At 38.8% G+C, this 16088-nt stretch overlaps 1 protein-coding gene across 6 annotated transcripts in view; it reads right to left on the bottom strand.

Moving 5' to 3' along the window:
• Nucleotides 1–15056, bottom strand: part of HNRNPD (heterogeneous nuclear ribonucleoprotein D) — an 18657-nt gene extending 3601 nt beyond the window's left edge. The window contains exons 1-5 of one of the 6 annotated variants that reach the window (XR_005791997.1): nt 14501–15056; nt 12604–12660; nt 1857–2025; nt 1119–1280; nt 1–68 (exon numbers count right to left, since the gene is read on the bottom strand). The exon at nt 1–68 is cut by the window's left edge and continues 64 nt beyond it. Coding sequence is in view for 4 of the 6 variants with exons in the window: in XM_040479998.1 (XP_040335932.1) it covers nt 1–68; nt 1119–1280; nt 1857–2025; nt 12604–12660; nt 14501–14733 (689 nt within the window). In the remaining 2 variants the exon portion in view is untranslated. The remainder of the gene's footprint in view (nt 69–1118; nt 1281–1856; nt 2026–12603; nt 12661–14500) is intronic. The other 5 variants (XR_005792002.1, XM_040479998.1, XM_040480022.1 and 2 more) reach the window with 5 other exon arrangements.
• Nucleotides 15057–16088: the final 1032 nt, after the last annotated feature.

Here is a 16088-nt window from a genome sequence, read left to right as displayed (position 1 = left end):
AAGGTAATAAAGCAGAATCCACGCCTCTTATTGGTCTTGTTGTCCATAGGGAGCTCTATGGATTCCACCTGAGATCAAAAATAAGTTTTAATACCTTAGTTTGCATGTGACTGACAATAAAAGCACAAGTTTAGTGGGGAAAAATGCACAAAAAAAACATGTTTGGCCCTCAAATTCTATTCTGCAGTCTCTCTCCCTGTTTATTCTAATCTTTTGAAAGAATTCTTCCAATAAAAATATCCAGTCCACCTAAGTCTTCAAATCTATTTATAAAAATAAGCTTCCCAGGATACTGACATTTGCTACCTCATTCAAGGGTCACATATTCAAATGCCAACCAAGAACAGAAGGCAACAGTCAATTTTAAGAAAAACAGAATAAAGATGACTGCATTTGGGAGAAAATGGGAAGTGGGGAGGACCACATATGACTAACCAAAGGGGGAAGCTACTACTCTCATCTTAGATGGCTGCTGCCCATATAAGAAGGCAATTCCAATGTTGCTTGCTGTTGCAAATATGTAAGAAATGCTACATATCCAGGTATTTGTGGGAAATATCTCAACCTAAATATTAACAAAACATCTTCTGTTTAAAATCAAGCAAAAGAAGTGTCTGCAGGCTGTATCTGGCAAGCAAGGCCACAAACTTCTCATCTTAGCTTTAACCCATTACTTCACAAAAGGAACTTCAGTTTCTCTAAGTCTGTAATTAGACATAAAAATTGCACATGTATGTTTTTAAATTGAGAAGGCACTACACCTTATTCTTAAGAATTCATTTCTTTCCTAGTCTCAACTGAACCATTTCCTTCTATTATCTCAGGTAATCCAACCTGGATTTCTTCCTCATGTTTATATTTTTATTTCTTCTACTAATCTGGTAAGTTCCTCAAGGTAAGAACGTCTGTTACATCTTTGCGTACTCTGTACCTTCAATGTATGAAAAAAATACAATCATCTAACCTTCAAAGATGTGCTAATGGAAGTATTTACAATATCCTGCTTTCAAAACAAATCACATAATCAGCCCAAACTTCAAAACAACTTTGAAAATATAATGTGACAATTATATTCACATTAATTTTGAAAAAAATTGGGTCAAAACATGATCACATACCTCACCAAAACCACCAAAGTACTCCCTTATTTTCTCTTCAGGTGTATCTGGAGAAAGGCCACCAACAAAAATTTTTTTAACAGGCTCTTTTGTTTTCATGGCTTTGGCCCTTTTAGGATCAATCACCTTCCCATTCAATTTATGTTCTTTCTGATCCATGACCTAGGGAAATTGAAGTTTTTCATTTTAAGTATGTACCTTAATTTAAGTTCAGATTATTAACTTAACTTAATAATTATAGTTAAATAAATATAGCTAATGCCAGGTATATGCTGACTTGCTTATGATTAAAGAAGTCAAACTGTGGTGATGTGACATCAGCTAATATAGAACTGTTCAAACCTAAATGCCAGTTAAGAATGGGGAGGAGGGGAAACATTTAATTACTAGAAAACCAACTCTCCATTAACTGTCAGCAACATCAACGTGATTGCTATTTCCCCTTAGCCCAAGAAATTTCAAAATCTATACTTTTGTGAACTTGTCACAGATCATCCCTTTAATTAGGTGTCTTTAAGTCTCAGTATTCTTAAAGTTAATTTTTTCAATTTAGTAGAGCCTGGCATACAGAAGGTATTCAGTAAACAATTAAAGAGGACTCTTCATAAAATATATTGGTTAAGAACTATAGCTCTAGCTTCATATACTGCAAAAGGGGAAATCACAAATGGGCGAATTAGTGTTATCAAACTATCCACATCTTATATTATTAACTGATCAGAACACATAACACACTACCTTATCTACACTCTCCGACTCTTTAAATAGCACAAAGCCAAAACCCCTTGATCGCCCTGTGATAGGATCTAACTTCAGAGTGCAGTCTACAACTTCACCAAATTTGGAGAAGTAGTCCTTCAGATCTTTCTTTGTAGTGTCCCAGCTAAGGCCTCCTATAAACATTTTCCTGTAAAGACAAAAAGTAATATTAAAATGCTAAAAACAAATAAACTTTTCCACAACAGTAATCCCTTTCCCAAACTGCACCAATTTATTGGGCAGTGTATTAAATAATGTCCTTCCTACATAATCATGTATCAAGAACACCCCATTCCAGTTGTTAGGTTTTGCTTATTACTGCTGCTATCTGCCTAATTACAAAAATAGTGAGCAAGCAGCCAATTCTTTTGACTTGCCAAAAAGATAAATGTAATCCCAAAGTAAAAATACTGCACATCTAAGTCTTCCTTAAATTACAGGTTAAGTATTGGTAAAAGCAAAACACAGAATTTTAGCTTCAAATTTCCCTTCCAATCATTAAACTTGTAAAAAGGCTACGTAGTCCCCACTGATCACAGCAACCAGCATATTTCTATGCTGAAGCTCCTTTCTATTTAACAGTAATTCTCTCTCATTAACAAAACTCTTAGCACATAAAATGGAAAATTCTAAGTCTCACAAATTAGGTTTTAAGTTTTTGGATTGCTAAGAGTCTTTAATAAAGACAAAAATAACGTGAACAATTTAGTGAACAAGAATTACCCACTGAAGCACAATCCACTAATCAACTTATATGATTTATTTACAGTAGAACCTCAGTTAACCAGCAATAAAATATTTAAACCTTGAAGATGCTAAAAGTGACAGGTGGTAAGTGGAAACCACCAAAACACTTTAAGACCAAAAATACATACTCAAAAAAATTTTTCTCAGGTGAAGTATTATTTTTATTACAGCAAAATGCCATAATGCTCAGACTTGGCAGCTCTGATTCCTTTGACATCTGCCCCCTTTGCCACCCCCTAGCCTGCCCCAAAGAGCTTACACATACCACCTACCCTTTAAAGAGACAGGACTGGAGATTTTTTAAGGGTAAACTGTCAGAATTTGTTATGTGAAGGCTAAAACTTTTAAGGGAATAAAATCATGCTTGCTCAACAATTTCTCATCTTTGTAATTGGGGTGAGGATAGGGAAGTGATACTAACTTTTGGCTCCAGGTAGAAATTAAAGCAGGAAACATCTCCATCTTGTGGGCATTTAGGACATTGCCACTAAAGCCAATTCCTGCAACAAGAGGCCAATTGTGTCCCTGGAAGGAGATCTTGTTCAGCTTCTCCCCTAAAGATGCCAGATTAACTGAGGTGTTACTGATCTTACTTTCTCACCATAGACTTGTTTTTAACTTCTTAACAACAAAGTTTAACTTTCAGTGCACAAGAAGACTTTAAGTATATACTTTGTTTCCCATTTCAGATTAAGTTTTCAAACTAGTACATGTATTAATAATGCGAAGCTGGGTCATTTATATGCTTAACTTTTAGGACTTCCTTTAATAAAATCTTCATGCTTGAAGTAACATTAACCCTTTTTATATTTATAATCAAATGAACATAAGAAAACACCCATAATATACAGATAATTTTTAATTATTGCAAATTTCACGGGGAAAAAGTTTTCTCAATACATTTTCTTTCATTAAAATAATGCATCTTTTAAAATCCAATCCTTGTCACTTAAATTTATGCCTTAAACACTTTACTTTTAATTTTAACCTAAAGAACCAGAGCACTTCCTTCAGAGATGAAAGTCCATTAGCAACATTTATCTTTTCAAGGTAGGGACACTGATATATTTTTATAAATGAGAAATAACAAACTATAATGCAATGACCTCTTGCTCAGGTATCAATGGCAATTCTAGAACAGAAACAACTTCAATTTGAAATTTAACTAATGAATTACCACCTTCTGGGATTAAAAAATTTTCCATCAATAATTTAACAATTTGAGATTCCAGCCTGAAGAGAATAAATAAATAACAAAAGCCTTTTTTAAAAAAACTAAAGTTGAGGGGTGCCTGGGTGGCTCAGACAGTTAAGCACCCAACTCTTAATTTCAGCTCAGGTCAGGATCTCAAGTGATAGGGCCCCCTGTCTGCTTGGGATTCTCTCTCCCTCTGGCTCTGCCCCTGTCCCACTCATGCTCAAGTACTCTGCCCCTGTCCCACTCATGCTTAAGTACTCTCTCTCATAATAAATGTTAAAAAATAAAATAAAATAAAATAAAATAAAATAAAATGAAATAAAATAAATAGCTAAAGTTGAAAGGCATGAATATTGTCTCATCTGTTCCTCTGATATTAAGACAGAACTAAGTTTGACTTTAACTTCCAAGGCAAAGTTTACATAAGTGTTCTTGATTTAAAACTATTTAAGGGGCACCTGGGTGGCTCAGTTGGTTAAGCATCAGACTCTTGATTCCAGCTCAGGTCAAGATCTCATGGTGAGATCAACCCCCAAGTTGGGTTCTGTGCTGTTGGCACGGAGCCTGCTTGGGATTCTCGTTTTCTGTGCCTCCTCTGCTTGCATGCTTGTGCACGCTCTCTCTCAAAATAAATAAACATACGTTAAAAAAACAAATTTAAAAAATTATAAAAAAAATAAAATTATTTAAGGGGTGCCTGAGTGGCTCACTTAAATGTCCAATTCTTGATTTCAGCTCAGGTCATGATCCCAGGTTCATGGGACAGAGCCCCAAGTCGGGCTTAGTGCAAAACATGAAGCCTGTTTAAGATTCTGTCTCTCTTCCCCTCTGTCCCTCTCCCCAACTCATACTGAGGAAAAAACAAAGAAAAAGAAAAATTATTAAAAAAACAGAAAATTACAAAAAAATAAATTATAACCCTATGAATGAGACTGAGGCATGTTCCATTACTATTCACAAGCCCCAAATGTTTTTCACAGCATAGGAAGTCCGTTTTCTTAAATAGATAAGCATCCTAACCCATCAACTGGCCCAGTAAAGAACTCTCTAAAGAAACTTCTCACCTTTAATACAATTGTTAGTTCGGGCTGTTCAATGTGTCTACCTTAAAGCTAAAAGGCCACTTGAAGATGTTGTTTTTCCTCAACAATCAAATCCCAAAATTTTTGGCCAACATATTCCATAGGAGGATTATTTCCCCAAAAACTACAATGAAACACACAGTAAAACTTCAGCTATCCAGCACCTTTAGAGAATGAGCCAAATATTCCACCTTCTTTAAAACACTGCCTGCCTTCCAATTTCTACATTATTTGGGATGAGTATTTTTTCTACAACACACACTTCTGCCTTCTTAAATACAGTAATCATGATTTAACACTGTATGGGTCAGTCACCACTAATTCATATTAAGCTACTGTTAGCATGCCCAAAGGCTCTTCTGAAATGAGAGGACAATTAATACACTAAGTGCATCTCATTTCTTACTTCTTTTAACAAGTTCTATAATTCATTTTTGCCAGATTAATCACCTGTTGCTGTTAAATCCGCCCCCCACCACCACTTTGTAGGGTGGCTAGGTAGCCAGCACTTGAACTTTGCGAATTTTGTGTAAAGTAAAACAAGTAAACAGTCGCTGAGCCTACGTGACTCTTCTTTGAGACAAATGCATTACCATTTTGGCAGCCCAAAGCACTTTTTTTTTCCCTACTCTAACAAGGAAGGCTGCTGCACAACTGATAACCAGACAGGTAAATACACTACAATGTATTTACTGTTCCAGATGCATTCCATGTTAAATATAGCACATTCATAGGCACACCACAATAGTACAGTAAGAAAGAGCCGATTATCTTAATTTTGGATAAATGGGAATTATTTTAGCCTCTCAGAACACTAGCATTCTGACAAGCTCTCCCTCAAATTATGAGATGGGAGAAGATACAATTTAAATTATCTTTTACTTTTCTGTATTTTGCTTAAAGCACACCTGTTAGTCCAGATTATCTCTGCTGCCTTGGTTCAAGACTAAGTTTCAGGTTACTGTCACTCCTACAGAGCTGTGCAAACACTTACAATGAGATAGACCGAACTTCAGAAAAATCCTAAACAGCCAAGTTAAAATGTCACAAGACTTGTTCAAATAGCAACAAAAATGGGCCCCTAATCCTACAAGTTTAAAATTTGATTCTTAGTTGTAAGTGAATTGACAATCCTAATTAAAACAGGCCTTCATCTACAGAATGTTAACTCATCATTTAATTTTGTATTCCTATCTATAAATTACTGAGCACCCAAGAGGCAATACAGTATTCAATTTAAAACACCTACTCAATGAGGCACCTGGGTTACTCAATCAGTCAAGCGTCCAGCTCTCAATTTCGGCTCAGGTTATGATTTCATGGTTTGTAAGACTGAGCCAGGCTGAGCTCTGAGCTGGGCTCTAAGCTGGGCTCTGAGCTGACAGCAGACAGCCTGCTTGAGATTCTCTCTCCCTCTCCCTCATACTTTCTCTCTCAAAATAAACTTTAAATAGTAAGTAAACAAGTAAATAGTAAGTAAACAAGTAAATAAATATAAAAAACACCAACTTAACAACTGAAAGCTTGCTTTTTACAGATATTGATATTACACCATGTTATAATATTAAATAACAGACATAAAGTTATACAACTCAGTGCAGATGACTCTCCAAATGCTATGCAATGTCATTAGGAATTTAAGATTGCTTAGCGAGACATCCTCTTCTAGAGTAAGTAAATTTAGAGGTAGTAAGCCAAACCCCCTGAATTTATATACTACCCCCACCACTTACTAAATATATGTATGACCCTCAGGAAAACAAATACCCATGATTGTTTCCACATCTGTAAATGAGAGGACTAAAAGTCTATTTCATGAGTCTTCAATAAGGATAAAATGAACAAGTACAGGGGCACCTGGCTGGCTCAGTCCCCACAGCATGCCAATCAATCTTGACCTCAGGGTTATGAGTTCAAGCTCCATGTCGCGTGTAGAGCTTACTTAAAAAGAAAAATAGCATTGGGGCACCTGGGTGGCTTCAGTTGGTTAAACATCCAACTTTGGCTCAGGAATCTCAGTTTGTGAGTTTGAGCCCCACGTCAGGCTCTGTGCTGACAGCTCAGAGCGTGGAGCCTACTTTTGGATTCTGTGTCTCCCTCTCTCTCTCTGCCCTCCCCCCACTCATGCTCTCTCTCAAAAATATAAACATTAAAACAAAACAAAACAAAAAAACTACAAAAGGAAAAATAGTATTAATAAACAAGCAAGTACACTTCAAGGGCACAGAACGTAGTCTGAAACATCCCACGTATTCAATATAAAGTTATTTAAAAGGGGCAGAGCACAATTTAAAATAACTTAATAAAGCAATGTTTTCATTTACTCACAGGCTTAATTTTTTTAAATCTGCATGAGCTATATGAAGTTGCCAACATTAACAGGAAAAGGCCAGAATGAGGTTTCATATAAATGGATCCTAAGATTATTTTCAATATTAAATACTTAAAAGTAATCCAGAGATGTTTAAATATCCCATGTAAAAAATACAGACTAGAAATTAGATTGTCTAAAAAACTCAAAATGTAGTTAAAAAATCATCTTGAGGACTTGTCTGTACTCCACATAAACACCAAGTTTAGTAAGGAATTAATTTCAAATTAGAAGAGGTAATACATATGCAACAGGGCTGATAGAAATATTGATTTAATACGGTTTTTCACACCCAAAAAAAACATTCTCTGTACTGAGATCACTAGGTTTAACACTCCAAAGTCAATAGTTACTTTATTTAAAAAGTCCTTCTCCTAAGAAGTTGAAACACCTTTTTCAAGGCAAAATGATAAACACCATTACACTCTCAATTTTGAAATAGGGTCAAAAAAAATATTCTGTAATTTTCAAACACTTCCTAACAACTCCTGTATGTGGTTTCATAACAAGTTCTGACAGTTTAAAAAACACAACAGAAATGTCAAGTACATAACATGACTGGCCAATCACTGTCACCTTTCAGAATATTACTCAAGTAAGCCACCAATTCTTATTTATATTTTCTAGTGTGTTATCATTACAATTATTCATTTAAAATCCTAAAATGACAAAATATAATGAAATCCCACCAACATGAGTAAAATCAGTATTTTTCCTTAGAAAGTATACATTTAAAGTTAAGTAACTAGTTACCTATAACGGGGGGCAGGGGTTACTTTTTACAACCAGATGACACCATATGGTAGGGTAATCATTTTACAATTTGTATAAAAAATACCTTTGGAAACAGACTGACAAACTTTTAATAAGTCAGTAAAGATTAACTCCTCTAGCCTAGTATATGAAGTCTCAGTGCTACTTCATCCTTTAGAATGAACTTATATGACTAAAAAAGATAATTAAGTTGAAAACATAACTAATAAAATGACAGTTTTTAAATGTTCAACCCAAAATTCTCCCCTTTTTCCTTTCATTCCAAGGAAAGAATGACTTCCTGTAATTTTGCTTTTAAAATAATCTCTCGATCAGCTTTAAAAGGTAAACTCCCATCTACCTGAAGGTTAAGGAATGGGGTTTCCTTAACCTAGAGGTTAAAGTTCTGGTTAACTGAGATTACTACACACTCACAATTCTGTAGTTTTCCATTGGAAATCAATTTAGACATCAACACTGAACTGAGAAAATGATTTTTGCCTTTCTTGATGAAATTTTAAGACTCTTGCAATGCTTTAAAATCACATTACTTTTTAACAGTAGAAAAGAAAAATTATAGAAGATTGCTTCCATGACAATGCCTATTGGTTGCTTTTTGAGTATATTTGCTAGTAATTTTTCATTTGTGTTTCTTACAAGACTAAAGGGGGAGAGGGAGAATTTCCTAGCTTGAACTGTGTGGTATTTCAAATCCAGATAAGCAGGAGTTTACAAGACATGACCAATACTTAAACTATCACCTTGATTATTGGCCAAACACTACCAGTAATAAAGTCTCCCCACCCCCAAATAGTCTTGAATATCTAGCTCCAATATACAATTTAATACTCCAGAAACTAAAACATGCTTACCTTTACTCCACAGGAGTAAATCACTGGCAGTATCAACTATTAAGGCACCGGATAAACACACACAAGCTATGAAAGCAGGCTATGTGGTCAATCTTCCTGTGATGAGCATTGTTTCCAACACATAGATCAGCAAACCAAGTAACAAACAGGTTATATTACCTGAAACCACACTGTTTGAAGTGAAGTAACAGAAAAAGATCCCACGCTTCCAGCATCCAGTTCAGTGCCCTATCTACTAAAATGTTGAAGCAGAACTAAAGTCAAATAAAACCTGGACTAACAGAGTTATATTTCATTCCATTTGTCAATCTGCACACACACTTGAAGTGCACAGCTTTGAGTGGAATAGGAAAAAAGTTATTATTCTACTCCTTTTAAAATGCTTTCAAGCATAACACATTATCACCTGAAGACTAAAACTAATTCTCCATATTGGCCATAAACCACAAATCCCAATAGTGGATTCAAAACTTTCTTATATTAGAGCAGCCTTGCAGGGAACAGAAGAGCCAGACAATGTTAAAAATACACAGTAAAGGGGCACCTGGGTGGCTTAGTCGGTTGAGCATCCACTCTTAACAGCGGCTCAGGTCATGAGCTCGCAGTTGCAAGATCATGAGATGGGGGCCTGCTTGGGATTCTCTGCCCTTCCTCCACTCACACGCTCTTTCACTCACTCTCAAACAGAAAACAGTAAAAAAAAAAAAAAAAAAAAAAAAAAAATACACAGTAAATATACTTATAGAAGAGATCACATGATTTGAGGGAAAAACCCAGGCCTAAGGCCAAGTATTTATCTCAAAAGACAGCACTGAAAATCCTCAATGATTTTCTCTAATTCCAAACCCTAAAGGTCAGTGGATTTTTAGTATTTTCCATATTAAAGATTTTGAAATGAAAAGAATTTAATACTCCTCCTTTACATGTTCACCATCTTGAGACTTGGGAGCATTAATTTCTGCAATTTTAACACTAGAAACTTATCAAAGGTCCCAAAGAACACTAAAATTCAGACCATCTACTCAGGGTCTCAACTTTTACAGTAAACCCAAATTGACTGAATTAAAGGCCAGTAAATTAGGTATGAGACTGCTCTAAAAGTGTTTTAGAAAGCGACGTTCAGAATGCCCCAAAAGCAATAGGGTATAGATAATAATCTCAAATACTTAAAAACATGTATGACCATTTCTTAAAAATCAGACAGCAGTCAACCGACAGTAAAATTCACAAAATTCCCAAACAAAAAAAAATCACACTTTAGTTTATATGCTAATGGTTATAGGACTAGATCTACTGCCCTGTTAGAAAAGTACTGCTGTATTTTGGCTGATAACCGAATGGAACTATTTTTGCTTTCTGTCCAGTCCAATGCGGGCAAGTCAATGTACCTACCTTATAAAACTGTCTGAAAGCTAACACAGTATTATAGTTTCCCACTGATCTTGAAACAAACTCTCCTCCAGTAGCTTACTGTATGACGTGTATATTTTGACCAACACAAAATTTTGTTACCTACTCTAAAAGAACTGAAGCCCAGTAAAGAACATGAGCCCACACCAAAATGGGAAATTCCAGTGCAATTGCTTAAAAGTAAAAACAAGGAATGTTGAGTTGGAAAGATAAAAATAAGGTGAACTGAGAAAAGCATTTTATTACAGAAATAATTACTGTAAAGGTCTTAAGTGTGGAAACATCCACAAGAAGTGTAACAGGAATGCCCTCCTAAGAACAACTGTTTATTCTTATACTCAACATTAAAAAAAAAAGAACTTTGGGGTATCTGGGTGGCTTAGTTAAGTGTATGACTCTTGAATTTGGCTCAGGTCATGGTCTCACTGTGGGATCAAGCCCCACGTGGGGCTCCACGCTGACAGGACAGAGCCTGCTCAGAGCCTGCTTGGGATTCTCTCTCCCCCTCTCTGCTCATCCCCCCACTCATGCTCTCTCAAAATTAAAACTTTAAAAAAACAAACTTTAAGTCCACAACAAACTCGTTTTTTAAATATTTTTAGGATTGAAATGTAATCACTTTATTCAAGTTAAAATTATAAAAACTAATGCAAACCAAATGTGTTTAAGAAACTAAATTCAGATGATTTTAGATCTAGTAGACCCAGTCTTATCCTCACTCCTCAGACTATTATGAAACTGCTGCACGATATCCCTCAAACTGGGAGACAGAAAGGAACAGAGAGTGGGCAAGTACACAAACCAAAAAGAAAACAATAGTATCTGAAACAGGATGAGGCTGGCTGATCAGGCAGTAACTTTAAAAAGTCAAATACTAAACTCTAAAACAAAGATTATTTGTTAAATGTAAACTTGCTTAACTTAGAATGAAACTCTGTTAAATCCTACTTGCAGAAAATTAGAAGAGGTCATAATCTAAAACTTTCACTATCAATATTTAATTGTCCATTTTTCCTTAAGAGGTTGTTCAAAAAACTTGTGAAGTTACATTATTGGGTAGCAGGGCAAGAGTAATTCTTACAAGAATCATAACAATGATCTGAGACCTAAGTTTATGGTCCTTTCTAATCACTGAACTGCTTATGTAAGATTTAAAATATGTAATAGAGTAAAAAAGTCAAGAGTAACAGTTTAATCTTACTTAATTTGACACAATTAACAGTGAAAATGAACAATCACAGTGCCAAGTGGATTATTTTCATCAAAAGTGTCTTATTTTGTATGTCAAACTAACCCCAGTCTTTTTACTTTTCCCTTTTGCCTATTTCCAGTCTGCTTTATCTGCAATGTAAAACTGGACAGATTTCAGTAGATGAGAATATACTAGTAAGTAAAGCTCGTATAAAATTTAAATGTTATCCCAATTGGATTCTTCAAATAGAATGTAGTTTGTACAGCTCTAAGTCAACTATCTACAAATTACTGGTCCTCTAAACTCCAGTGGTGGTGGATACAAACTCCTGGAAAACTCAAATATAATCAATCCTAAAAGCAGAAAGATGGACATTTAGGGGAAACGAGGGATAAAAAGAACAATAATCTACCAGCCTTCCAAGAAAAAGTCATGCAATTTCAGCTACATGTGAACCAACCAACTGTAATTAACATTCCAACCAAATCACACTGAAAATAAAAAATCTCGTAAGAGCTGAATGTAGTGAAAAGCCACATCAGCCCGCCTCTGATTAGTACATATCCAATCGTTATCCAAGTTCTACTTACAAATATGGCTGGAGATAAATAAATAAATTTTTGCACAATACATACACACGCTACTTTAAAAATTGTTTTACTTTTCACATATCCAAAATATTTCAGTAGAACATGCAAGACATTTTAAACACACAAGATTTTGTATCAAGTAACCTTCCCATTTAACATTAAACTTAGACATCCAACAAACATATCTGTCCTAAAAAAAGAAATCAAATTTAAAATTACTGTACTATATTTTCTTGTTCAAATATAAAAATATTACTAATTATATTAAGTTTTATTTAACCAAACCACAATTACATGCATTACCACAGACCAAAAACCATGTAATGGCATTAATTTTGCCCAAAGATCACACACGATGCCTAAAAAGGTTTTATATCCCAGGCACAAGATATCCTACTGTACTAGGTCTAGAATTTCCTGGGGATCAATGGGCAACTAACCAATACACAGCCTCTGCATGTTATGACTACTGAAACCTTTATAATACAGAAATAAAATTTAAAAGTTTTACCATTCTTCCCGCTGTGCCGTCGCTGCTTCAGAGTGTCGTGGGGAGGAGTTTGAATGGCTAGGGAATTAACAACCGGTACAGCAACCAATCAAAATTCTAGTTTTAGTTTTTGACATTGTTAGGGCTAAAAACTTTAATTCATTTACACTTCAGTTCAACAGTAGGAAACTACAAAGGCAGCTGCTTTGTGATTTGAAAAATCAGGGCTAAAGCCTGCCCCAAACAGCACGTTATACAATTAATCATTTTGGTGCCTCTGTCCAAAGAACAGAATTCAGAAATAAAAACCAAAATGTTAAAGGTTTAAGTTTCCAAATATTTAACATATTCCTTTCTTAAACCATATGCAATTCAAAATTAACTAAGAAAAGCTAGTTTCCCATCCCACCTCCATTCTCCCAAAGCCAGCACAATCAGCCTGACAAGTCTGCCTAGGCTGAGATTATTAAACTCGACATTCTAAGGTGCTTCTCTTTCCCACCCTCCAAATCTAGTGTTCTTTCCCAATAAAGGAAATCATGTTTTCTAATACTGGATCAAAACGACATCTTACTGCTTTTACTTTCCACACCGTTCTCCTTGTTATAGTGAAGGAAAAAAAAAAAAAAAAAAGAATGACACACATAACCCATTACAAAAAGGAATGGAAGCGTTAACCCAAGAACAGCGGTCGGTAACGGGAGTAAGAAAACCTAACCAAGAACCCCGATTTAGTCCCTCCTGCTAACTCCTGTATTATGCTTCCGCTCCCAAATGCTGCACTCTAGTAGATCAAATGCAGCTTTAAATAGTATATACAACTTATTCCGAATGGAGGGAGGCAAGTCAGTACTTAAACCTGCAAAAAAAAAAAAAATCATGCCACAGCACAATAAAGAGTTCATTTTTATGAAAGAAGGCTGGTAGGCCTCCTTTAACAGTGGGTAAGAGAGCGGGAAGGAGAAATCAAGAGAGACCAAAAAAGGATCCTGGCCACGGGGATGGGGTTAAAAAAAAAAAAAAAAATGGAAACTGCACATGAAAAGTAAGGTTACGATCAGGAAGAACAGTTAGGGAATCCAATAGCTGAGGGCGCGAAAAGGGTGCGCGGTTAGAATAACTCCGCGGGGTGGGGGAAGGGCAGCCAGCTAGCCGAGCTAGAAAGAGCTCCAGTCAAGTGCAGGCCCCGCCGGCAAGGAACTTAACCAAAGCCCATAAAGCAAAAGCCAACGTACCAACAAGCGATTCAGGGAATCTCACCAGGCCCAATATGTTCCGTAGGCTGAAAAGTAGGGCCTATGTACTCAAGCTGTAGTTCCATAACGTATTGTGGAAAATCGAAGAGACTGAAACCAAACTTATCCAAAATACTAAGAAAACATTCGGCCTGAAGCCGAGGCGGGAGGAGCTGAGTGGGCAGCTTACACGTTCCCCAAAGCATGCGCTTATAAACGAATCGCAACGTCTGGGGATGCTAAAGTGGACGCACCAAATAAACCTTAGATCCCGGCATAAAAGCTTCCGAGTCTACCTTTATGGTTGGGACTTTATAAAACAAGGAAGAAATGGGACAGTGGGGCAAGAAAAAAGGTACCCCTCGACAGGCGGGAAAAAATCCTGGCGGCTAAGTCAGTGGGAGGAGACCCAAGGCGAGGGAGGGAAGGAGGGCGGGCCAGGGAGCAGCATGGTGACGGCTAAAGGTGGAAACGTGTGTGATGGGGGAGGGGGCGATAAGCAGGCAGGGGGAGAAGGAAACGAAAGCCCCGGGGAACCCAGCATAGAGAAGAGAACTGTGCAAGAAGACTGCACGGAGGGCTGGAGGGCGGGCAGAGAGCGGGAACGAGGCCTAATGGCGGGGGGATAAGGAGGGGGAGGGGGACTAGTTGGGCCTGACTATCCCGGGTCGCCCCTTACTCACCCTTCATCCTCCTCGTTCTTACTGGCATCGATCTTCGCCCCTTCCGACTCGGCGCTGCCCCCTTCGGTGCCTCCAGCCGCGGTTCCGCCCCCGGTCCCGGCTCCACTTCCCGCCGCCGCCGCTGCCCCCTGCGCCGCCGCCACCATGGCTCCCTCTTGCTCGCCTGCCGAGCCGCCTACCGCCGCCGTTGCCGCCGCCGCCGCCCCGTCCCCGCCGAACTGCTCCTCCGACATAGTGCTTACTGCCTCCGCCGCCGCCGAGACTACACCCGCCGCTGCCGCGAACCGAAACTAGCAGCAAAGTAATCCCCGCCGCTGCCGCGCGCCCGCTCTACCGCGCGAGGCACACAACAAGATAGAGAAGGCGCGCGCGGCTGCAAAGGCTCCTGCGCCTCTCCCTGGCCTGCCCCCCTCGCCTCCCACACTCGCGCAGCGCGCACTCCCGCTCTCTCTAGCTGCACTAAAAAAGAATAAGCAGCAGCGGCGGCCGCTCTTGCCTCCTCCTCGCTTTAATGGCGCCGCCGCGGACCACCTAAAATGGCCGACGGAAGAACGGCGCGTCCCGGTCACGTGACGCGAGAGCGCGCCCTTTGCGCCTCCCCGCCCCCTCTACCGCTAGCTTTTTTTCCTCTTCCTTTTCGGGCCCGCCCTCTCGTTCCCTTTTATACCTTCCCCTCACGCGCCGCACAGCTTGGGGCCTTTAAAAGGAACCGGAAGTTGCGTTCCATAAGGCCGCCGCGCGGGGACCATCGAGAACAAGGAACGCTGTTTCGAAGACGCAGCTAGAGGGGCCCGCTCCCTCGCCCCCGCCCTTGCAAGGGTTCCTGGAGTCGGCCCACCCACCCCCCCAGCTGCGAGCCGGAGTCGCGGCGTCGGGGTGGGGTGTGGCAGCACTTCCCAGTAGGCGACTGTGCCCCGTGCGCCTGTGGCGTAGGGGTTGGGGGGGGGGGGGAGGCGCACACCCGGCGGCTCCTGTCTCGTAGTGCCTAGCTGGAGGAAGGAGGCTACCTTGAGCTGGTGGCCCCGTGACTCTGGCTCTGTCCACCGCGGCACCTGGAGACGCTCGCCGTGCGCCAAGCGGCGGGTGTGCACGGACTGCCGCAGCTCCTCCGCCAGCGGTAGTTGCCCGCGACCGGGTGACATTGAGGTTTCCCCGGCTGCCGCCGCTGAGCTTCCCGACCTCAGGCGGGCCGACTGAAGCCGCTGAGGATTAGGGCTCCTTTTTCTTTTAAGTTTACTTTACAAGTAAGATTTTTGCTTGCCTGTTTTTCTCCTGAAATTTTTCGTCAAAAGAAGCAGGTAACTGGCATATTTCAAAGATCAGGGATTGTTTTGCTCGATTTATTTGAAGATCCTAAAAGCTCAATTCTTTGAAAAATACGGAATTAGGAAGTGTGTGAGGTCAACCAGGGGTTCATTTCATTTAATGTTTTTTTAGTCCTTATACTAATTAGAATATATAAATGCTGTGAGTCTTTACAAGGTTTCTGAGCTTCTTGTCTTGTGGGATCTGGTTTTTAAAAGAACCGCTAAGCGTTTCTTGCAGGATAACAGTAAAGTTCTTTAATAGACCTATTAAAAATCCCAGA

This window comes from Herpailurus yagouaroundi, unplaced genomic scaffold, assembly GCF_014898765.1.
Source record: "Herpailurus yagouaroundi ecotype Mexico unplaced genomic scaffold, PumYag 28, whole genome shotgun sequence".
Classification (NCBI taxonomy): Eukaryota; Metazoa; Chordata; class Mammalia; order Carnivora; family Felidae; genus Herpailurus; species Herpailurus yagouaroundi.
The sequence above is the reverse complement of the archived record's forward strand: the minus strand, read 5'-3'. Positions and strand labels throughout refer to the sequence as shown.